This window comes from Salmo trutta, chromosome 26 (genome assembly GCF_901001165.1).
Source record: "Salmo trutta chromosome 26, fSalTru1.1, whole genome shotgun sequence".
Taxonomy (NCBI): Eukaryota; Metazoa; Chordata; class Actinopteri; order Salmoniformes; family Salmonidae; genus Salmo; species Salmo trutta.
In genome coordinates, this window is record NC_042982.1 from 35,185,530 (window position 1) to 35,211,356 (window position 25,827).

At 41.2% G+C, this 25,827-nt stretch overlaps 1 protein-coding gene across 8 annotated transcripts in view; it reads right to left on the reverse strand.

The window, feature by feature from the left end:
- gria4a (glutamate receptor, ionotropic, AMPA 4a) overlaps positions 1 to 25,827 on the reverse strand; it is a 158,697-nt gene that overhangs the window by 44,464 nt on the left and 88,406 nt on the right. For all 8 annotated transcript variants that reach the window (XM_029715795.1, XM_029715800.1, XM_029715796.1 and 5 more), the window contains one exon: positions 17,775 to 17,973. In XM_029715795.1, coding sequence (XP_029571655.1) covers positions 17,775 to 17,973 — 199 coding nt within the window. The remainder of the gene's footprint in view (positions 1 to 17,774; positions 17,974 to 25,827) is intronic.

A 25,827-nucleotide genomic window follows, 5' to 3' on the forward strand; every position in this document is an offset into this window, starting at 1 on the left:
TTGTACAGTGTAATATTGTAGAACCAACTGCTAGTGGACAGTGTAATATTTAGAACCAACTGCTAGTGGACAGTGTATATGTAGAACCAACTGCTAGTGGACAGTGTAATATTGTAAGAACCACTGCTAGTGGACATGTAATATTGTAGAACCAACTGCTAGTGGACAGTGTAATATTGTAGAACCAACTGCTAGTGGACAGTGTAATATTGTAGAACCAACTGCTAGTGGACAGTGTAATATTGTAGAACCAACTGCTAGGGACAGTGTAATATTGTAGAACCAACTGCTAGTGGACAGTGTAATATTGTAGAAACCAACTGCTAGTGGACAGTGTAATAATGTAGAACCAACTGCTAGTGGACAGTGTAATAATTGTAGAACCAACTGCTAGTGGACAGTGTAATGTTGTAGAACCACTGCTAGTGGACAGTGTAAATATTGTAGAACCAACTGCTAGTGGACAGTGTAATATGTAGAACCACTGCTAGTGGACAGTGTAATAATGTAGACCAACTGCTAGTGGACAGTTTTATAATGTAGAACAAACTGCTAGTGGACCAGTGTAATGTTGTAGAACCAACTGCTAGTGGACAGTGTAATATTGTAGAACAACTGCTAGTGGACAGTGTAATAATGTAGAACCAACTGCTAGTGGACAGTGTATAATGTAGAACCAACTGCTGTGGACAGTGTAATGTTGTAGAAACCAACTGCTAGTGGACAGTGTTAATATTGTAGAACCAACTGCTAGTGGACAGTGTAATATTGTAGAACCAACTGCTAGTGGACAGTGTAATATCGAGAACCAACTGCTTGTGGACAGTGTAAATGTAGAACCAACTGCTAGTGGACAGTGTAATATTGTAGAACCAACTGCTAGTGGACAGTGTAAATAAGTAGAACCAACTGCTAGGGGACAGTGTAATAATGTAGAACCAACTGCTAGTGGACAGTGTAATATTGTAGAACCAAACTGCTAGTGGACAGTGTAATTTGTAGAACCAACTGCTAGTGGACAGTGTAATATGTAGAACCAACTGCAGTGTTGTAAGTTGTAATATTGTAGAACCAACTGCTAGTGGACAGTGTAATAATGTAGAAACCACTGCTAGTGGACAGTGTAATATTGTAGAACCAACTGCTAGTGGACAGTGAAATATTGTAGAACCAACTGCTAGTGGACAGGTAAACGGTAATGTTGTAGAACCAACTGCTAGTGGACAGTGAATAATGTAGAACCACTGCTAGTGGACAGTGTAATATTGTAGAACACTGCTAGTGGACAGTGTAAATTGTAGAACCAACTGCTAGTGGACAGTGTATGTTGTAGAAACCAACTGCTAGTGGACAGTGTAATATTGTAGAACCAACTGCTAGTGGACAGTGTAATATTGTAGAACCAACTGCTAGTGGACAGTGTAATATTGTAGACCAACTGCAGTGCTAGTGGACAGTGTAATGTTGTAGAACCACTGCTAGTGGACAGTGTAATAATGTAGAACCAACTGCTAGTGGACAGTGTGTAATAATGTTAGAACCAACGCAGTGGACAGGATGTAATGTTGTAGAACCAACTGCTAGTGGACAGTGTAATAATGTAGAACCAACTGCTAGTGGACAGTGTAATAATGTAGAACCAACTGCTAGTGGACAGTGTAATAATGTAGAACCAACTGCTAGGGACAGTGGTGTAATAATGTAGAACCAACTGCTGTGGACAGTGTAATGTTGTAGAACCAACTGCTAGTGGACAGTGAAATATTGTAGAACCAAACTGCTAGTGGACAGTGTAATGTTGTAGAACCAACTGCTAGTGGACAGTGAATAATGTAGAACAACTGCTAGTGGACTGTTAATATTGTAGAACCAACTGCTAGTGGACAGTGTGTAATATTGTAGAACCAACTGCTAGTGGACACAGTATGTAATAATGTAGAACCAACTGCTAGTGGACAGTGTAATAATGTAGACCAAACTGCTAGTGGACAGTGTAATAATGTAGAACCAACTGCTAGTGGACAGTGTACTAATGTAGAACCAACTGCTAGGGACAGTGGTAATGAATGTAGAAACCAACTGCTAGTGGACAGTGTAATATGTAGAACACAAACCCATGCTAGTGGACAGGTGTAATTAATGTAGAACCAACTGCTAGTGGACAGTGTAATGTTGTAGAAGCAACTGCTAGTGGACAGTGCAATATTGTAGAACCAACTGCTAGTGGGACAGTGTAAATTGTGGTAGAAACCAACTGGCTAGTGGACAAGTGAAAATAATGTAGAAACCAACTGCTAGTGGACAGTGTAATATGTAGACCAAGCTGCTAGTGGACAGTGTAATATGGTAGACCAACTGCTAGTGGGACAGTGTATATATGTAGAACCAACTGCTAGTGGGACAGTGGTAATATTCGTAGAACAACTGCTAGTGGACAGTGTATAATGTAGAACCAACTGCTAGTGGACAGTGTAATAATGTAGAAACCAACTGCTAGTGGACAGTGTAATGTGTAGAACCACTGCTAGTGGACCGTGTAATACTTGTAGAACCACTGCTAGTGGACAGTGTAATATTGTAGAAACCAACTGCTAGTGGACAGTGTAATATTGTAGAACCAACTGCTTGTGGACAGTGTAATGTTGTAGAACCAACTGCTAGTGGACAGTGTAATATTGTTAGAACCAACTGCTAGTGGACAGTGTAATATTGTAGAACCAACTGCTAGTGGACAGTGTAATAATGTAGAACCAACTGCTAGTGGACAGTGTAATAATGGTAGAACCAACTGCTAGTGGACAGTGTAATGTTGTAGAACCAACTGCTAGTGGACAGTGAAATATTGTAGAACCAACTGCTAGTGGACAGTGTAATGTTGTAGAACCAACTGCTAGTGGACAGTGAAATAATGTAGAACCAACTGCTAGTGGACAGTGTAATATTGTAGAAACCAACTGCTAGTGGACAGTGTAATATTGTAGAACCAACTGCTAGTGGACAGTGTAATATTGTAGAACCAACTGCTAGTGGAAGTGTAATATTGTAGAACCACTGCTAGGTGGACAGGTGTAATAATGTAGAACCAACTGCTAGTGGACAGTGTAATAATGTAGAACCAACTGCTAGTGGACAGTGTAATGTTGTAGAACCAACTGCTAGTGGACAGTGTAATATTGTAGAACCAACTGCTAGTGGACAGTGTAATATTGTAGAACCAACTGCTAGTGGACGTGTAATATTGTAGAACCAACTGCTTGTGGACAGTGTAATGTGTTGTAGAACCAACTGCTAGTGGACAGTGTAATATTGTAGAACCAACTGCTAGTGGACAGTGTAATATTGTAGAACCAACTGCTAGAGAAACAGTGTAATATTGTAGAACCAACTGCTAGTGGACAGTGTAATATTGTGGAACCAACTGCTAGTGGACAGTGTAATGTTGTAGAACCAACTGCTAGTGGACAGTGTAATATGTAGAACCAACTGCTAGTGGACAGTGGGAAATATTGTAGAACCAACTGCTAGTGGACAGTGTGTAATTGTAGAACCAACTGCTAGTGGACAGTGTAATAATGTAGAACCAACTGCTAGGGACAACTGCTAGTGGACAGTGTACTATATGTAGAACCAACTGCTAGTGGACAGTGTAATAATGTAGAACCAACTGCTAGGTGGACAGTTGTAATATGTAGAACCAACTGCTAGTGGACAGTGTAATATTGTAGAACCAACTGCTAGTGGACAGTGTAATAATGTAGAACCAACTGCTAGTGGACAGTGTAATATTGTAGAACCAACTGCTAGTGGACAGTGTAATATTGTAGAACCAACTGCTAGTGGACAGTGTAATATGTAGAACCAACTGCTAGTGGACAGGTGTAAATGTTGTAGAACCAACTGCTAGTGGACAGTGTAATAATGTAGAACCAACTGCTAGTGGACAGTGTAATAATGTAGAACACAACTGCTAGTGGACAGTGTAATAGTGTAGAACCAACTGCTAGTGGACAGTGTAATAATGTAGAACCAACTGCTAGTGGACAGTGTAATATTGTAGAACCAACTGCTAGTGGACAGGTAATATTGTAGAACCAACTGCTAGTGGACAGTGTAATATTGTAGAACCAACTGCTAGTGGACAGTGTAATATTGTAGAACCAACTGCTAGTGGACAGTGTAATGTTGTAGAACCAACTGCTAGGGACAGTGTAATAATGTAAAACAACTGCTAGTGGACAGTGTCATGTTGTAGAACCAAACTGCTAGTGGACAGAGTAATAACTGTAGAACCAACTGCTAGTGGACAGTGTAATAATGTAGAAACCAACTGCTAGTGGACAGTGTAATACTGTAGAACCCAACTGCTAGTGGACAGTGTAATGTTTGTAGAACCAACTGCTAGTGGACAGTGTAATATTGTAGAACCAACTGCTAGTGGGACAGTGTAATATTGTAGAACCCAACTGCTAGTGGTACAGTGTAATAATGTGGAACAACTGCTAGTGGACAGTGTAATATAGTAGAACCAACTGCTAGTGGACAGTGTAATGTTGTAGAACCAACTGCTAGTGGACAGTGTAATATTGTAGAAACCAACTGCTAGTGGACAGTTGTAATATTGTAGAACCAACTGTAGTGGACAGTGTAATATCGTAGAACCAAGCTGCTCTTGTGGACAGTGTAATATGTAGAACAACTGCTAGTGGACAGTGTAATATTGTAAACCAACTGCTAGTGGACAGTTGTAATAATGTAGAACCAACTGCTAGTGGACAGTGTAATAATGTAGAACCCAAACTGCTAGTGGACAGTGTAATATTGTAGAACCAATGCTAGTGGACAGTGGTAATATTGTAGAACCAACTGCTAGTGGACAGTGTAATATTGTAGAACCAACTGCTAGTGGACAGTGTAATATTGGTAGAACCAACTGCTAGTGGACCGTGTAAGTAAATGTAGAACCCAACTGCTATTGGACAGTGTATGGTCATATGTAGAGAACCACAACTGCTAGTGGACAGTGAAGGAATATTGTATAACCAACTGCTAGTGGACAGTTGTACTGTTGTAGGAACCCAACTGCTAGTGGACAGTGAAATAATGTAGAACCAACTGCTAGTGGACAGTGTAATGTTGTAGAACAACTGCTAGTGGACAGTTTAATATTGTAGAACCAATGTCGTGGACAGTGTAATATTGTCGAAACCAACTGCCTAGTGGACAGTGTAATATTGTTAGAAACCAACTGCTAGTGGACAGTTGTAATGTTGTAGAACCAACTGCTATTGGACAGTGTAATAATGTAGAACCAACTGCTAGTGGACAGTGTAATAATGTAGAACCAACTGCTAGTGGACAGTGTAATGTTGTAGAACCAATGCTAGTGGACAGTTGTAATAATGTAGAACCAACTGCTAGTGGACAGTGTAATATGTAGAACCATGCTAGTGGACAGTGTCAATAATGTAGAACCACCTGCTAGTGGATCAGTGTAATAATGTCGAACCAACTGCTAGGGACAGTGTAATATATGTGAACCAACTGCTAGGGGACAGTGTAATATGTAGAACCAACATGCTAGTGGACAGGTAATGTTGTAGAACCAACTGCTAGTGGACAGTGAAATATGTAGAACCAACTGCTATGTGGACAGTGTAATATGTAGAACCAACTGCTACGTGGACAGTGAATATTGTAGAACCAACTGCTAGTGGACAGTGTAATTATTGTAGAACCAACTGCTAGTGGACAGTGTAATATTGTAGAACCAACTGCTAGTGGACAGTGTAATATTGTAGAAACCAACTGCTAGTGGACAGTGTAATAATGTAGAACCAACTGCTATGTGGACAGTGTAATAATGTAGAACCCAACTGTAGTGGACAGTGTAATGTTGTAGAACCAACTGCTAGTGGACAGTGTAATATTGTAGAACCCAATGCTAGTGGACAGTGTAATATTGTAGAACCAACTGCTAGTGGACAGTGTAATATTGTAGAACCAACTGCTTGTGGACAGTGTAATGTTGTAGAACCCAACTGCTAGTGGACAGTGTAATATTGTAGAACCAACTGCCTAGTGGACAGTGTAATATTGTAGAACCCAACTGCTAGAGAACAGTTGTAATATTGTAGAACCAACTGCTAGTGGACAGTGTAATATGTGGAAACCAACTGCTAGTGGACAGTGTAATGTTTGTAGAACCAACTGTGTGGACAGTGTAATTGTAGAAACAACTGCTAGTGGACAGTGAAATATTGTAGAACCAATGCTAGTGGGACAGTGTAACTATTGTCGAACCCAACTGCTAGTGGCCAGTGTAATCAGTAGGAACCAACTGCTAGTGGACAGTGTAAATTGTAGAACCAACTGCTAGTGGACAGTGTAATAATGTAGAACAACTGCTAGCTGGACAGTGTAATATTGTTAGAACCCAACTTGCTAGTGGACAGTGTAATAATGTAGAAACCAACTGCTAGTGGACAGTGTAAATTGTAGAACCAACTGCTAGTGGACAGTGTAATATTGTAGACCAACTGCTAGTGGACAGTGTAATAGTGTAGAACCAACTGCTAGTGGACAGTGTACTATTGTCGAACAACTGCTAGTGGACAGTGTAATATTGTAGAACCAAACTGCTAGTGGACCCATTGTATAAATGTAGAACCAACTGCTATTGGACAGTGTATATTGTAGAACCAACTGCTAGTGGACACTTGTAATAATGTAGAACCAACTGCTAGGTGGACAGTGTAATATGTAGAACCAACTGCTAGAGAACAGTGTTGGTAATATTGTAGAACCAACTGCTAGTGGACAGTGTAATATTGTAGAACCAACTGCTAGTGGACAGTGTAATAATATAGAACCAACTGCTAGTGGACAGTGTAATAATGTAGAACCAACTGCTAGTGGACAGGGTACTATTGTAGAACCAACTGCTAGGGGACAGTGTAATAATGTAGAACCAATGCTAGTGGACAGTGTAATATTGTAGAACCAACTGCTAGTGGACAGTGTAATAATGTAGAACCAATGCTAGTGGACAGTGTAATATTGTAGAACAACTGCTAGTGGACAGTGTAATATTGTAGAACCAACTGCTAGTGGACAGTGTAATATTGTAGAACCAATGCTAGTGGACAGTGTAATATTGTAGAACCAACTGCTAGTGGACAGTGTAATATTGTAGAACCAACTGCTAGTGGACAGTGTAATAATGTAGAACCAATGCTAGTGGACAGTGTAATATTGTAGAACCAACTGCTAGTGGACAGTGTAATATTGTAGAACCAACTGCTAGTGGACAGTGTAATATTGTAGAACCAACTGCTAGTGGACAGTGTAATATTGTAGAACCAACTGCTAGTGGACAGTGTAATATTGTAGAACCAACTGCTAGTGGACAGTGTAATATGTAGAACCAACTGCTAGTGGACAGTGTAATATTGTAGAACCAACTGCTAGTGGACAGTGTTGTTGTAGAACCAACTGCTAGTGGACAGTGTAATATTGTAGAACCAACTGCTAGTGGACAGTGTAAATTGTAGAACCAACTGCTAGTGGACAGTGTAATGTTGTAGAACCAACTGCTAGTGGACAGTGTATAATGAGAACCAACTGCTAGTGGACAGTGTAATAATGTAGAACCAACTGCTAGTGGACAGTGTAATGTTGTAGAACCAACTGCTAGTGGACAGTGTAATAATGTAGAACCAACTGCTAGTGGACAGTGTATAAGTAGAACCAACTGCTAGTGGACAGTGTAATAATGTAGAACCAACTGCTAGTGGACAGTTTAATAATGTAGAACCAACTGCTAGTGGACAGTGTAATGTTGTAGAACCAACTGCTAGTGGACAGTGTAATATTGTAGAACCAACTGCTAGTGGACAGTGTAATAATGTAGAACCAACTGCTAGTGGACAGTGTAATAATGTAGAACCAACTGCTAGTGGACAGTGTAATGTTGTAGAACCAACTGCTAGTGGACAGTGTAATATTGTAGAACCAACTGCTAGTGGACAGTGTAATATTGTAGAACCAACTGCTAGTGGACAGTGTAATATCGTAGAACCAACTGCTTGTGGACAGTGTAATAATGTAGAACCAACTGCTAGTGGACAGTGTAATATTGTAGAACCAACTGCTAGTGGACAGTGTAATAATGTAGAACCAACTGCTAGTGGACAGTGTAATAATGTAGAACCAACTGCTAGGACATTGAAAGTAATAGAACCAACTGCTAGTGGACAGTGTAATATTGTAGAACCAACTGCTAGTGGACAGTGTAATATTGTAGAACCAACTGCTAGGGACAGTGAATATTGTAGAACCAACTGCTAGTGGACAGTGTAATAATGTAGAACCAACTGCTAGTGGACAGTGTAATATTGTAGAACCAACTGCTAGTGGACAGTGAAATATTGTAGAACCAACTGTAGTGGACAGTGTAATGTTGTAGAACCAACTGCTAGTGGACAGTGAATAATGTAGAACCAACTGCTAGTGGACAGTGTAATATTGTAGAACCAACTGCTAGTGGACAGTGTAATATTGTAGAACCAACTGCTAGTGGACAGTGTAATGTTGTAGAACCAACTGCTAGTGGACAGTGTAATTGTAGAACACAACTGCTAGTGGACAGTGTAATATTGTAGAACCAACTGCTAGTGGACAGTGTAATATGTAGAACCAACTGCTAGTGGACAGTGTAATGTTGTAGAACCAACTGCTAGTGGACAGTGTAATAATGTAGAACCAACTGCTAGTGGACAGTGTAATAATGTAGAACCAACTGCTAGGACAGTGTAATGTTGTAGAACCAACTGCTAGGGACAGTGTAATAATGTAGAACCAACTGCTAGTGGACAGTGTAATAATGTAGAACCAACTGCTAGTGGACAGTGTGTAATAATGTAGAACCAACTGCTAGTGGACAGTGTAATAATGTAGAACCAACTGCTAGGGACAGTGTAATGTTGTAGAACCAAACTGCTAGTGGACAGTGAAATATTGTAGAACCAACTGCTAGTGGACAGTGTAATGTTGTAGAACCAACTGCTAGTGGACAGTGAAATAATGTAGAACCAACTGCTAGTGGACAGTGTAATATTGTAGAACCAACTGTAGTGGACAGTGTAATATTGTAGAACCAACTGCTAGTGGACAGTGTAATAATGTAGAACCAACTGCTAGTGGACAGTGTAATAATGTAGAACCAACTGCTAGTGGACAGTGTAATGTAATGTAGAACCCAACTGCTAGTGGACAGTGTAATAATGTAGAACCAACTGCTAGTGGACAGTGTAATAATGTAGAACCAATGCTAGTGGACAGTGTAATAATGTAGAACCAAATGCTAGTGGACAGTGTAAAGTATGTAGAACCAACTGCTAGTGGACAGTGTAAATAGTTGTAGAACCAACTGCTAGTGGACAGTGTAATTTGTAGAACCAACTGCTAGTGGACAGTGATAATTAATGTAGAACCCAACTGCTAGGGACAGTGGAATATTGTAGAACCAACTGCTAGTGGACAGTGTAATATGTAGAACAACTGCTAGGGACAGTGTAATATTGTAGAACCAACTGCTAGTGGACAGTGTAATATTGTAGAACAACTGCTAGTGGACAGTGTAATAATGTAGAACAACTGCTAGTGGACAAGTGTAATATGTGAACCAACTGCTAGTGGACAGTGTAAGTAATGTAGAACCAACTGCTAGTGGACAGTGTAATGTTGTAGAACCAACTGCTAGTGGCAGTGTAATATTGTAGAACAAACTGCTAGTGGACAGTGTAATATTGTAGAACCAACTGCTAGTGGACAGTGTAATATTGTAGAACCAACTGCTATGTGGACAGTGTATGTTGTAGAACCAACTGCTAGTGGACAGTGTAATATTGTAGAACCAACTGCTAGTGGACAGTGTAATATTGTAGAACCAACTGCTAGTGGACAGTGTAATATATGTAGAACCAACTGCTAGTGGACAGTGTAATATGTAGAACCAATGCTAGTGGACAGTTGTAATATTGTAGAAACCAACCTGCTAGTGGGACAGTGTAATATTGTAGAACCAACTGCTAGTGGACAGTTGTAATATTGTAGAACCAACTGCTAGTGGACAGTGTAAATTAATGTAGAACCAACTGCTAGTGGACAGTGTAATATTGTAGAACCAACTGCTAGTGGACAGTGTAATATTGTAGAACCAACTGCTAGTGGACAGTGTAATATTGTAGACCAACTGCTAGTGGACAGTGTAATATTGTAGAACCAACTGCTAGTGGACAGTGTAATATTGTAGAACCAACTGCTAGTGGGACAGTGTAATAATGTAGAACCAACTGCTAGTGGACAGTGTAATAATGTAGAACCAACTGCTAGTGGACAGTGTAATGTTGTAGAACCAACTGCTAGTGGACAGTGTAATATTGTAGAACCAACTGCTAGTGGACAGTGTAATATTGTAGAACCAACTGCTAGTGGACAGTGTAATATTGTAGAACCAACTGCTTGTGGACAGTGTAATGTTGTAGAACCAACTGCTAGTGGACAGTGTAATATTGTAGAACCAACTGCTAGTGGACAGTGTAATATTGTAGAACCAACTGCTAGAGAACAGTGTAATATTGTAGAACCAACTGCTAGTGGACAGTGTAATATTGTGGAACCAACTGCTAGTGGACAGTGTAATGTTGTAGAACCAACTGCTAGTGGACAGTGTAATATTGTAGAACCAATGCTAGTGGACAGTGAAATATTGTAGAACCAACTGCTAGTGGACAGTGTAATATTGTAGAACCAACTGCTAGTGGACAGTGTAATAATGTAGAACCAACTGCTAGTGGACAGTGTAATATTGTAGAACCAACTGCTAGTGGACAGTGTAATAATGTAGACCAACTGCTAGTGGACAGTGTAATATTGTAGAACCAACTGCTAGTGGACAGTGTAATAATGGAACCAACTGCTAGTGGACAGTGTAATATTGTAGAACCAACTGCTAGTGGACAGTGTAATATTGTAGAACCAACTGCTAGTGGACAGTGTAATATTGTAGAACCAACTGCTAGTGGACAGTGTAATGTTGTAGAACCAACTGCTAGTGGACAGTGTAATAATGTAGAACCAACTGCTAGTGGACAGTGTAATAATGTAGAACCAACTGCTAGTGGACAGTGTAATGTTGTAGAACCAACTGCTAGTGGACAGTCAGTGTAAATGTAGAACCAACTGCTAGTGGACAGTGTAATAATGTAGAACCAACTGCTAGTGGACAGTGTAATATTGTAGAACCAACTGCTAGTGGACAGTGTAATATTGTAGAACCAACTGCTAGTGGACAGTGAATATTGTAGAAACCAACTGCTAGTGGACAGTGTAATGTTGTAGAACCAAACTGCTAGTGGACAGTGTTAATAATGTAGAAACCAACTGCTAGTGGACAGTGTATAAATGTAGAACCAACCTGCTAGTGGACAGTGTAATAGTTGTAGAACCAACTGCTAGTGGACAGTGTAATAATGTAGAACCAACTGCTAGTGGACAGTGTAATAATGTAGAACCAACTGCTAGTGGGACAGTGTAATAATGTAGAACCACTGCTAGTGGACAGTGTAATAGTTGTAGAACCAACTGCTAGTGGACAGTGTAATGTTGTAGAACCAACTGCTAGTGGACAGTGTTAATATTTGTAGAACCAACTGCTAGTGGACAGTGTAATATTGTAGAACCAACTGCTAGTGGACAGTGTAATATGTAGAACCAAATGCTAGTGGACCGTGTAATAATGTAGAACCCAACTGCTAGTGGACAGTGTAAATGTAGAACCAACTGCTAGTGGACAGTGTAATGTTGTAGAACCAACTGCTAGTGGACAGTGTAATATTGTAGAACCAACTGCTAGTGGACAGTGTAATATTGTAGAACCAAACTGCTAGTGGACAGTGTAATATCGTAGAACCAACTGCTTGTGGACAGTGTAATAATGTAGAACCAACTGCTAGTGGACAGTGTAATATTGTAGAACCAACTGCTAGTGGACAGTGTAATAATGTAGAACCCAACTGCTAGTGGACAGTGTAATAATGTAGAACCAACTGCTAGTGGACAGTGTAATATTGTAGAACCAACTGCTAGTGGACAGTGTAATATTGTAGAACCAACTGCTAGTGGACAGTGTAATATTGTAGAACCAACTGCTAGTGGACAGTGTAATATTGTAGAACCAACTGCTAGTGGACAGTGTAATAATGTAGAACCAACTGCTAGTGGACAGTGTAATATTGTAGAACCAACTGCTAGTGGACAGTGAAATATTGTAGAACCAACTGCTAGTGGACAGTGTAATGTTGTAGAACCAACTGCTAGTGGACAGTGAAATAATGTAGAACCAACTGCTAGTGGACAGTGTAATGTTGTAGAACCAACTGCTAGTGGACAGTGTAATATTGTAGAACCAACTGCTAGTGGACAGTGTAATATTGTAGAACCAACTGCTAGTGGACAGTGTAATATTGTAGAACCAACTGCTAGTGGACAGTGTAATGTTGTAGAACCAACTGCTAGTGGACAGTGTAATAATGTAGAACCAACTGCTAGTGGGACAGTGTAATAATGTAGAACCAACTGCTAGTGGACAGTTGTAATGTTGTAGAACCAACTGCTAGTGGACAGTGTAATAATGTAGAACCAACTGCTAGTGGACAGTGTAATAATGTAGAACCAACTGCTAGTGGACAGTGTAATAATGTAGAACCAACTGCTAGTGGACAGTGTAATAATGTAGAACCAACTGCTAGTGGACAGTGTAATGTTGTAGAACCAACTGCTAGTGGACAGTGTAATATTGTAGAACCAACTGCTAGTGGACAGTGTAATGTTGTAGAACCAACTGCTAGTGGACAGTGAAATAATGTAGAACCAACTGCTAGTGGACAGTGTAATATTGTAGAACCAACTGCTAGTGGACAGTGTAATATTGTAGAACCAACTGCTAGTGGACAGTGTAATATTGTAGAACCAACTGCTAGTGGACAGTGTAATATTGTAGAACCAACTGCTAGTGGACAGTGTAATAATGTAGAACCAACTGCTAGTGGACAGTGTAATAATGTAGAACCAACTGCTAGTGGACAGTGTAATGTTGTAGAACCAACTGCTAGTGGACAGTGTAATATTGTAGAACCAACTGCTAGTGGACAGTGTAATATTGTAGAACCAACTGCTAGTGGACAGTGTAATATTGTAGAACCAACTGCTTGTGGACAGTGTAATGTTGTAGAACCAACTGCTAGTGGACAGTGTAATATTGTAGAACCAACTGCTAGTGGACAGTGTAATATTGTAGAACCAACTGCTAGAGAACAGTGTAATATTGTAGCAACCAACTGCTAGTGGACAGTGTAATATTGTGGAACCAACTGCTAGTGGACAGTGTAATGTTGTAGAACCAACTGCTAGTGGACAGTGTAATATGTAGAAACCAACTGCTAGTGGACAGTGAAATATTGTAGAACCAACTGCTAGTTGGACAGTGTAATATTGTAGACCAACTGCTAGTGGACAGTGTAATAATGTAGAACCAACTGCTAGTGGACAGTGTAATATTGTAGAACCAACTGCTAGTGGACAGTGTAATAATGTAGAACCAACTGCTAGTGGACAGTGTAATATTGTAGAACAACTGCTAGTGGACAGTGTAATAATGTAGAACCAACTGCTAGTGGACAGTTGTAATATTGTAGAACCAACTGCTAGTGGACAGTGTAATATTGTAGAACCAACTGCTAGTGGACAGTGTAATATTGTAGAACCAACTGCTAGTGGACAGTGTAATATTGTAGAACCAACTGCTAGTGGACAGTGTAATATTGTAGAACCAACTGCTAGTGGACATTGTAATAATGTAGAACCAACTGCTATTGGACAGTGTAATATTGTAGAACCAACTGCTAGTGGACATTGTAATAATGTAGAACCAACTGCTAGTGGACAGTGTAATATTGTAGAACCAACTGCTAGAGAACAGTGTAATATTGTAGAACCAACTGCTAGTGGACAGTGTAATATTGTAGAACCAACTGCTAGTGGACAGTGTAATAATATAGAACCAACTGCTAGTGGACAGTGTAATAATGTAGAACCAACTGCTAGTGGACAGGGTAATATTGTAGAACCAACTGCTAGTGGACAGTGTAATAATGTAGAACCAACTGCTAGTGGACAGTGTAATATTGTAGAACCAACTGCTAGTGGACAGTGTAATAATGTAGAACCAACTGCTAGTGGACAGTGTAATATTGTAGAACCAACTGCTAGTGGACAGTGTAATATTGTAGAAACCAACTGCTAGTGGGACAGTGTATATTGTAGAACCAACTGCTAGTGGACAGTGTAATATTGTAGAACCAACTGCTAGTGGACAGTGTAATATTGTAGAAAAACACCTGCTAGTGGACAGTTGTAATATGTAGAACCAACTGCTAGTGGACAGTGTAATAATTGTTAGAAACCAACTGCTAGTGGACAGTGTAATATTGTAGAACCAACTGCTAGTGGGAACAGTGTAATATTGTAGAACCCACTGCTAGTGGACAGTGTAATATTGTAGAACCAACTGCTAGTGGACAGTGTAATATGGTAGAACCAACTGCTAGTGGACAGTGTAATATTGTAGAACCAACTGCTAGTGGACAGTGTAATATTGTAGAACCAACTGCTAGTGGACGTGTAATAATTGTAGAACCAACTGCTAGTGGACAGTGTAATATTGTAGAACCAACTGCTAGTGGACAGTGTAATATTGTAGAAGAACCAAACTGCTAGTGGACAGTGTAATATGTAGAACCAACTGCTAGTGGACAGTGTAATATTGTAGAACCAACTGCTAGTGGACAGTGTAATATGTAGAACCAACTGCTAGTGGACAGTGTAATATTGTAGAACCAACTGCTAGTGGACAGTGTAATATTGTAGAACCAACTGCTAGTGGACAGTGTAATAACAGTTTGTAATATTGTAGAACCAACTGCTAGTGGACAGTGTAATAATGTAGAACCAACTGCTAGTGGACAGTGTAATATTGTAGAACCAACTGCTAGTGGACAGTGTAATATTGTAGAACCAACTGCTAGTGGACAGTGTAATATTGTAGAACCAACTGCTAGTGGACAGTGTAATATTGTAGAACCAACTGCTAGTGGACAGTGTAATATTGTAGAAACCAACTGCTAGTGGACAGTGTAATATTGTAGAACCAACTGCTAGTGGACAGTGTAATATTGTAGAACCAACTGCTAGTGGACAGTGTAATAATGTAGAACCAACTGCTAGTGGACAGTGTAATATTGTAGAACCAACTGCTAGTGGACAGTGTAATATTGTAGAACCAACTGCTAGTGGACAGTGTAATATTGTAGAACCAACTGCTAGTGGACAGTGTAATATTGTAGAACCAACTGCTAGTGGACAGTGTAATATTGTAGAACCAACTGCTAGTGGACAGTGTAATAATGTAGAACCAACTGCTAGTGGACAGTGTAATATTGTAGAACCTACTGCTAGTGGACAGTGTAATATTGTGGAACCAGCTGCTAGTGGACAGTGTAATGTTGTAGAACCAACTGCTAGTGGACAGTGTAATGTTGTAGAACCAACTGCTAGTGGACATTGTAATAATGTAGAACCAACTGCTATTGGACAGTGTAATATTGTAGAACCAACTGCTAGTGGACATTGTAATAATGTAGAACCAACTGCTAGTGGACAGTGTAATATTGTAGAACCAACTGCTAGAGAACAGTGTAATATTGTAGAACCAACTGCTAGTGGACAGTGTAATATTGTAGAACCAACTGCTAGTGGACAGTGTAATAATATAGAACCAACTGCTAGTGGACAGTGTAATAATGTAGAACCAACTGCTAGTGGACAGGGTAATATTGTAGAACCAACTGCTAGTGGACAGTGTAATAATGTAGAACCAACTGCTAGTGGACAGTGTAATATTGTAGAACCAACTGCTAGTGGACAGTGTAATAATGTAGAACCAACTGCTAGTGGACAGTGTAATATTGTAGAACCAACTGCTAGTGGACAGTGTAATATTGTAGAACCAACTGCTAGTGGACAGTGTAATATTGTAGAACCAACTGCTAGTGGACAGTGTAATATTGTAGAACCAACTGCTAGTGGACAGTGTATATTGTAGAACCAACTGCTAGTGGACAGTGTAATAATGTAGAACCAACTGCTAGTGGACAGTGTAATATTGTAGAACCAACTGCTAGTGGACAGTGTAATATTGTAGAACCAACTGCTAGTGGACAGTGTAATATTGTAGAACCAACTGCTAGTGGACAGTGTAATATTGTAGAACCAACTGCTAAGTGGACAGTGTAATATTGTAGAACAAACTGCTTAGTGGACAGCTGTAAGAATGTAGAACCAACTGCTAGTGGACAGTGTAATATTGTAGAACCAACTGCTAGTGGACAGTGTTCATATTGTAGAACCAACTGCTAGTGGACAGTGTAATATTGTAGAACACAACTGCTAGTGTGACAGTGTACTATTTTAGAACCACTGCTAGTGGGACATGTGTAATATTGGTAGAACCAACTGGCTAGTGGGACAGTGTAATAACTGTCAGAAACCAACTGCCTAGTGGAACATAGTGTATCATAGTGTTAAGAACCTACTGCTAGTGGACAGTGTAATATTGTGGAACCAGCTGCTAGTGGACAGTGTAATGTTGTAGAACCAACTGCTAGTGGACAGTGTAATGTTGTAGAACCAACTGCTAGTGGACAGTGTAATATTGTAGGATGTGAGTGTTTGGTTTCAAGCTATAACTGTAGGGTTTTGTTGTCGTGCTGCTGTCTATGTGAAGACAGGGAGGGATTCTGTCTGTCTCTAAACAGAACCTCTTGTACACACAACTTCATGCTTGATCTTAATGTTCTGCAGTGTGTGTGTGTATGAGTGTGTATGTTTGTGTGTCTGCAGGGTGTAGTGAAGAATGAAAATAACAAGCTGGGGAACAAATTGTCATTCTCCACAACCGTCGATACTCCCTAGTTTTTATCCTGTCTTTTTCTCTCTCTGTGTTATGAAGTGTTATTCCCTCTCTCCTTTAGGGACACCATAAGCCTTAGCCAATGAGCCACAGCCTGGAGTAGAGAGGTTGGTGTGTGTGTGTGCCTCGCTGGGATTTGCTTGGGTATGACAGACATCTAACCCATGATAATGTCAGTGACTTCTGTCAGAACCAGCGAGTGAGTCTCTCTCTCTCTCTCTCTCTCTCTCTCTCTCTCTCTCTCTCTCTCTCTCTCTCTCTCTCTCTCTCTCTCTCTCTCTCTCTCTCTCTCTCTCTCTCTCTCTCTCTCTCTCTCTCTCTCTCTCTCTCTCTCTCTCTCTCTCTCTCTCTCTCTCTCTCTCTCTCCAACATTTTCAATGTAGTGGCTTTAAGAAATCAGTGCGGAAAAATCCATATGTGCGCGTGCACACACATACATACACACACACACACGCACACACACCAACACACATACGCACACCAACACACATACGCACACAATTAATGGTGGTGAATCCCTCACAGAGTAAATAGATTCTTCACCCTGCATAGATTTCTGCCTGCTCGTTATGTTGATGATGCTAACGCTGCTCACAGATGTACACTCTGTCTGCTACTACCAGGCCCTAACTATTCACATACATATGTGTGTGTTTGTGTGTGTGCCAACTTGTGTGTGTGTACTCACCCTGAAGAACTCCTTGGTGGAGCCTGAGTCCAGTGTTCCATAGGCGATCTCCGTCTGCTTGGCCAGATCCTCAGCACTCTCTATGGGCGACACCATCCTTTCCACTGTGAGGAAAGCAGCCAGGTTGGCCGTGTAGGACGAGATGATGATGAGAGTGAAGAACCACCACACACCACCCACTATACGCCCTGACAGAGACCTGAGACGGGGAGGGGGGGGGGATGAGAGGAGAAGGAGGAAAAGATAGAGGGGGTGAGAGAAAAGAGAGGGAAAATCATAGATACAAGGTAGAAAAATAAATGTGGTTACTCACAGATAATAAAGTACACATTCTCAAAAAAAGGTTCAACATGGACCTGAAAAGGGTTAGACCTGGAACCAAAAGGGTTCTACCTGGAACCAAAAGGAACCAAAAGGGTTCTACCTGGAACCAAAAATAGTTCTTCAAAGGTTTCTCCTACGGGGACAGCCAAAGACCCCTTTTAGGGTCTAGATAGCACTGTTTTCTCTAAGAGTGCAGTAAACAGAGACACAGTATATTAAGGCTCTCTAAATTGAACTCCAGAGAGTTCAACATATACTTTGCTTCATTGGCACCACAGTGAGAGCAACAACACAGTCAAAGCAATTAACATTCAAACCAATTCAATATCAATTCAACCACCACCAGAACAAAAGGTAACATAACATGAGTGCATTCTTTCATCTCCCCCTCACGAGAGTTAAAGCAAGAGAGAGGAGGGAGAGAGAATGGGAGGGAGAGAGAGAGAGTAAAAGAAGAGGGAAGCTTTGATTCTTCTTTAAATGTAAAGGAGATTACTGAGGCTCCCCAGAGGGAGGGAGAGGGGTGGGCCTTTCTCTTCAAACAGAGAGGAGGAAACAACATTAAGTGTTAATTTCAAATCCAACAAATCCCTCTCAGCTTCCATGTAATACCCTTCTGAAAACCTGTGGCTATATTCCAATTGAAAGTGTATTGCATTAGAGCAACACGACATGTGAGAGTGTGTGTTATGGCCATTATTGGCCGGGCTGTGCAGTTGTCTACAAAGGCCTTATACCTTTGATCGCACACACTGTCTTATCTGCATTTCTCTGTTTGTTTATATTGGTAACTACCAGCAAGACATTTTAACTAACCTGTTTATACTGGTAAATATCAACAAGACACTTTAACTAACCTGTTTGTTTATATTGGTAACTACAGACAAGACACATTAACTAACCTGTTTAAATTGGTAACTACCAACAAGACACTTTAACTAACCTGTTTGTTTAATTTGGTAACTACCAACAAGACACTTTAACTAACCTGTTTATACTGGTAACTACCAACAAGACATTTTAACTAACCTGTTTATACTGGTAACTACCAACAAGACACTTTAACTAACCTGTTTATACTGGTAACTACCAACAAGACATTTTAACTAACCTGTTTATACTGGTAACTACCAACAAGACACTTTAACTAACCTGTTTGTTTATATTGGTAACTACCAACAAAACACTTTAACTAACCTGTTTCTTTATATTGGTAACCACAGATAAGACACTTTAACTGACCATTAAAGACAGTATAACGGAAATATTGTAACTTTAAGAGCTTTCACAATGTATATGTCAGAATTACATCTAAATGTTGTAAAAATTATATGATTAAATATAGGAACACTTTTGTGAAGATAGCAATGTGATTTTAGCCTTCTAAATGAGATAATGGCATTTCATACAAACCTCTGCCAAGTCAGTAACCACGCCCACATGAGCACAGACATTGTGGCAACGTGATGGAACTGCCCTCCAAGGCGAGTGCTTAAAAGGACTTGCTGAAGAATGAACATACTAGACCAGAAGGCGTGGAGTGGTGGCTACACGTTGAAATGGTTTAAAACTACAAGACCAGCATAACCGACAGCGTGAGCTGAATGCTATGAAATGGTAAGACCCTCTGAAACTTGACGAATGAAGAAGGCGAAGACTATACCAAACATTCTCAGTCTGCAGCTGGGTAATGTAAAGTAGTCTAGAATTTTGACCAAAGACACAAGGAAGATCTCAGCAAATGACCATTGGTACATTTCTGAGGTATCCATTCTAACGAACACTTCCAAAACAAAGAAAGCCTACTAATACAACTAAATTGTGACCTCTGGTGGACAACCAGAGACTTGCATCGAACTACTAAACGTAGATGGATCGGTGGTTTCAACAGAGGGACGACAAAGACATACACGCGTAAATATATACATTGCAAGTTGCCTTACATCCTTATTCAAACTCTTTTTCAGTTGACTACCCGTACTAGCATAAGCCATATACAGTCTGTTAACATACTTGACTTTAAACGCTAACTCCAAAGTTTGCTCTGGTGAGTCCAAAAACATAAACACCTGTCGCCGAAAAGACATAACCTGTTTCAACACCGGGTGTTTGCAACCCAACGGGACAATCTTAATTGAACTTACAAACTTCCCAAACCACAAAAACTTGCGCTCCAATAGCTCATTGGGAATAAACGGCAGTAATCGTTACCCTTGTTGAGGGAGAAAAAAAGAGGCTTAACTTGAATAAACATACCTCTATAAGAGGTTAACAAGCACGCCATGCTCAACCATCCGATCAACAAGACTCTCTTCTTTAAGAAAAAACACCAGTGCTTTATTTATCCGCGATGCATAAGCAACATTCTCATATCCTACCTTCTCTCCTACGGCGACCAGAAACTCCTCCACAGTGACAGTAGCTTCAGTAACACACCTGAAGCCGTGCCAAAGTGACAGGGACGGCGTCCCCATGTGGGTCGCCATCCCCACCAAAGCCAGGGCAAATCCAACAAGAAATATAATATACCTAGTTTTACCACAAAACATTTAAGTAATGATAACCTTAATCATGCCTCAAAAGAGGAAAACCACCAAGAAAAGGAAACAGAAAAGAAAACACAGGTGATCTAACTCCACACCAAACACTCAGACTACAAAAACAACTCCCAGCATGCACAGAGAGAGAGAAAAAAGAGAGCGAGAGAAACAGTCCCTGTAGACAAGTTGATTTGGGTGGAGATGCAGTGTGAATTGGTATAACTTGTCACGCTATAGTGTTTCTGCTTTCCACTTCTGTTCAACCTCACAATCATGCGCACGCACGCACACGCACACACACGGTAGGTGGTCTAGAATTAGTGTCTCCTCTGCCCAGGGAGAAAAGTATTTTGATCTTTTGGATGTGAGGGGGTTGTCCTTATAGCTAAGTACTCTGTCTGTGTGTGTGCGTGTGTGTGTGTGTGCGTGTGTGTGTGTGTGCGCGTGTGTGTGTGTGCGTGCGTGCGTGCGTGTGTGTGTGCGTGTGTGTGTGTGTGTGTGCGTGCGTGCGTGCGTGTGTGTGTGTGTGTGTGTGCGTGCGTGTGTGCGTGCGTGCATGTGAGCGGACTGTGTTTTGATTAGACATAACATAATGTATTCTAATAATCTATCCTGCCTTAGTGCTTGATGCTCCTTTTACTCCTTTCTTAATAGTGTATCATTCAGCAGAGATCGTTAAAAACCAACCAGACACATAACTCACTGTTGTGGTTATCATCAGATACAAATGAACACCACAATTACCTAGAATGACTTGAAAGCTCCATTTTCAGGAGTAATACTATCATTTGAACGCACGCACACACACACACACACACACACACACACACACACACACACACACACACAATTTCACAAAGCAATCAATAGAGTGCACTGGATTGTTGTCCATGACTAATGTTCCCATAACACTCCCCTGCTGTCTTATAGCCCTCATCGTTCTTGTGGCTCTGTCTTAGCTTTGATAGCTTATGACAGGCTATGCCACGTTATTATAGGCTATGATAGCTTACAATAGGCTATGAAACAATATTGCAGGCTATGATAGCTTACAACAGTCTATGACACAATATTACAGGCTATGATAGTTTACAACACGCTATCACACATTATTACAGGATATGATAGTTTACAACACGCTATCACACATTATTACAGGATATGATAGTTTACAACACGCTATCACACATTATTACAGGATATGATAGTTTACAACACGCTATCACACATTATTACAGGATATGATAGTTTACAACACGCTATCACACATTATTACAGGATATGATAGCTTACGATAGGCTATGATAAGATGAATGTGCAAGTAGAGATACTGGGGTGCAAAGGAGCAAGATAAATAAATAAATACAGTATAGGGATGAGGTAGTTGGATGGGCTATTTACAGATGGGCTATGTACAGGTGCAGTGATCTGTGAGCTGCTCTGACAGCTGGTGCTTAAAGCTAGTGAGGGAGATATGAGTCTCCGGCTTCAGTGATTTTTGCAGTTCGTTCCAGTCATTGGCAGCAGAGAACTGGAAGGAAAGGCGGCCAAAGGAAGAATTGGCTTTGGGGGTGACCAGTAAGATATACCTGCTGGAGCACGTGCTACGAGTGGGTGCTGCTATGGCGACCAGTGAGCTGAGATAAGGTGGGGCTTTACCTAGCAAAGACTTGTAGATGACCTGGAGCCAGTGGGTTTGGCGGCGAGTATGAAGCGAGGGCCAGCCAACGCTTCATAGGTGGGTAGTATATGGGGGTAGTATATGGGGCTTGGTGACAAAATGAATGGCACTGTGACAGACTGCGTCCAATTTGTTGAGTAGAGTATTGGAGGCTATTTTGTAAATGACATAGTCGCCAAAGTCGAGGATCGGTAGGAAGGTCAGTTTTACGAGGTTATGTTTGGCAGAATGAGTGAAGGATGCTTTGTTGTGAAATAGGAAGCCAATTCTAGATTTCATTTTGGATTGGAGATGCTTAATGTGAGTCTGGAAGGAGAGTTTACAGTCTAACCAGACACCTAGGTATTTGTAGTTGTCCACATATTCTAAGTCAGAACCGTCCAGAGTAGTGATGGTGACTTGCCAAAAGGACCCTTGTCGAAAAGACGTGAAGAATTTTGGCGAGATAGACAGTTAATGTGTTGATAATAATTGGGGAGCATGGAACTCAAATTACTTTTGTTAACGCTGCCTCAGGGTACGCGTCTCCAATTTGTTCAATGTCCAATGAAGGTCATTGAGAGCATTCTTGGTATCGGCCTGGGGCGGGATGTACACAGCCGTGGCATTAATCACTGAGAACTCTCTCGGAAGGTCAAATGGCTGACATTTAATGAGTCGACAAGTCGGGAGAGCAGAAGCTCGCAAGTTCCTGTACGTTTCCCCTGTCGCACCACTTGTTATTGGTTAAAAAGCAGAAGCCACAGCCTTTGTTCTTGCCGCTTCCTATCCACTTGATGAACTGTAAACCCTGCTGGTTGTATATAATCTGTCAAGTCTCAGAAAAACAGAGTAGCTTTCAGAATCTGATATCCCTCTGGAAGGAGATCCTCACTCTGAGTTCATCAACTTTATTCACTAGTAAACATTGGCGAGTAGTGCATCTCTTTATCTCCATCTCCACAAGAGATGGAGATAAAGATACATGGAGATAGAGAGACATGGAGATAGTATCAGGTTTCAGGTAAGACCCAAGTGCAGACTGTGTTGAAGTAACAATGTTTATTGCAACAGGTGCAGGCAAACGACAGGTCAAGGCAGGCAGGGGTCGATAATTCAGAGTAGTGGGGCCAAGGTACAGGACGGCAGGCAGGCCCAGGGTCAGGTCAGGCAGAGGTCGGGAATCCAGAGTAGGGGCAAAGGCACAGGACGGCAGGCAGACTCAGAGTCAGGACAGGCAAGGGTTAAAACCAGGAGGACGAGATAAAGAGAGACTGGGGAAAAGCAGGAGCTGAGACAAAACCCTGGATGACTTGAACAAACAAGACGAACTGGCACAGACTGACAGAAAACACAGGTATAAATACCCAGGGGATAAGTGGGGAAGATGGGAGACACTTGGAGGGGGGTGGAGGCAAGCACAAGGACAGGTGGAACAGATCAGGGTGTGACAGCTAGAGAGACATGGATATAGAGAGATGGAGATAGATATGGAGATGTGATGCAGAGAATGATGGAAAGAGAGAAGGTGCAGTGAGATGTACATTGGTATTGTGGTTTTATTCCTGACCTTGAGAGCTAATGAATAAGTGAGCAGGTCTGTTGGCCTCAGTAGACAGAGGGGAGAGTTATTCAGTAGACAGAGGGGAGAGTTATTCAGTAGACAGAGGGGAGAGTTATTCAGTAGACAGAGGGGAGAGTTATTCAGTAGACAGAGGGGAGAGTTATTCAGTAGACTGAAGGGAGAGTTATTCAGTAGACAGAGGGGAGACTTATTCAGTAGACTGAAGGGAGAGTTATTCAGTAGACAGAGGAGAGAGTTATTCATGACATTACCTTTCATTACTCTATTATTATTTAATATACACCCAAATCCACTTGGCCACCCACACACACACCCTAACCCAGACACCCACACATATCACACAGCTGTAATTTCAGTGGTTTATTGACAAGTAAAAGGTCTTCCCCTCAGAGAAATAAAGAGGAAAGGTGATCAAGGAATAGCTGCAAGAAATAACCTGAAGATATTTTTCTTTCTCACTCTTCTCAAAGATTCTCATTTTCATTTTTAACCTCTCTCCTTCTCTCTCTCTCGGTCTCCCCCTCTCTCTTGCTCTCATTCTCTCTCTCCCACTCTCTCTTTCTGTCTCTCTCCCTCTCTCCCTCATTCTCTCTCGTTCCAAAGCTCAGAGGAAGAGAGAGAGAGAGAGAGAGAGTGAGAGAGAGAGTGTGAGAGAGAGGGGAAAGTGAGAGAGAGGGAGTAAGAGAGGGAGAGAAAGCGAGCTAGTGAGAAAGAAAGGAGGACGAGAGAAAGAGAGTGAGAGACAGCGAGAGCGGGCTAGAGTAAGTGAGAGAGAGGGCGAGATAGTGAGAGAGAGAGTGAGAGTGAGAGAGAGAGGGCGAGAGAGTGAGAGTGAGTGACTGTTTTCCAGCCTACCCGAGCATGACCCGACCATTGAGAATGAGCTGGTGATTCTGCTCCATCAGAGACATGACAGGGTGTCACAACACCATCTCAAGGTCACCCTCACTGGGAGCTAACGTTAGCTGGCTGGGTCGCTAGCTAATGTTATGTGTATGATCTTATTCTTTGTATCTGAGACACATTTGCTTGACTAGTTATAGCTACAGAACCCGGAGGTTAGCTACCTGCAGATTCATGCAGGGTAGTAACATCATCAGTTGTGATGATGGTCCATTGTGTAGACTTTTAGCTAGCTAGCTAGCATGTCTTAACAAAAGTCTCCACTCTAATTTTGACAAAGTATTTTCATTTCAAGTTAAAGTGTACTGTTTGCTAGATAGCTAACGTTAGCTGGCTGGCTCGCTAACTAACGTTACGTAATGCGTTGGGATTCATTGTTTACCTAGCTAGCTATCTAGCTACATTTATTAACAAAATACTCTCGTCTTAGTGTGCCAGAGCGCAGAATAACTGAAGCATTTTTGAACGCTGGACACATCTTGAATATGTCCGGTTACGTCCGGTGTTAGTAAATGTCGGCAACAAAGCGTAATTCAATTGTTGCCAGCAGCACAGGTACAGTCACCAACGATCTGGATAAAAAAGTCAAACCAGCTCTGCTAGGGTGATAAAAATTATCAGAGTGGGGTGTTCACTCATTATGTGTCTGGAAGTAGCTAGCCAACGTTTGCCAGTTAGCTTGTGTCCTTGACTGTAGTTGTGAGGTCAGAGCTTTCGGAACAACCCTACTTATTGGCCAGAGCGTCCAGTGGTGTTCTGAACGCAAAACCACAGATAGAGCAATAGGGCGAGTAATGTTCAGTGAGCTGTTCTCTCTCTATTAGATGTCTGGAAGTAGCTGGAAAGTTAGTACAGAACGCACGGATCAAGCCTTAATGAGATGGGTGGGACTAAGGCTTAAGAGGGTGTGAACAATACTGAATGGGTGCAGACAAAGAAGGGCTCTCCAATAGTAGTACCAAAACATTGAAAGACGTTTTCTCAAAAGTGAGTTTACAAGTTTAATAACTTTCAAAGCAGAATTACTTTCCCATTGTTCCT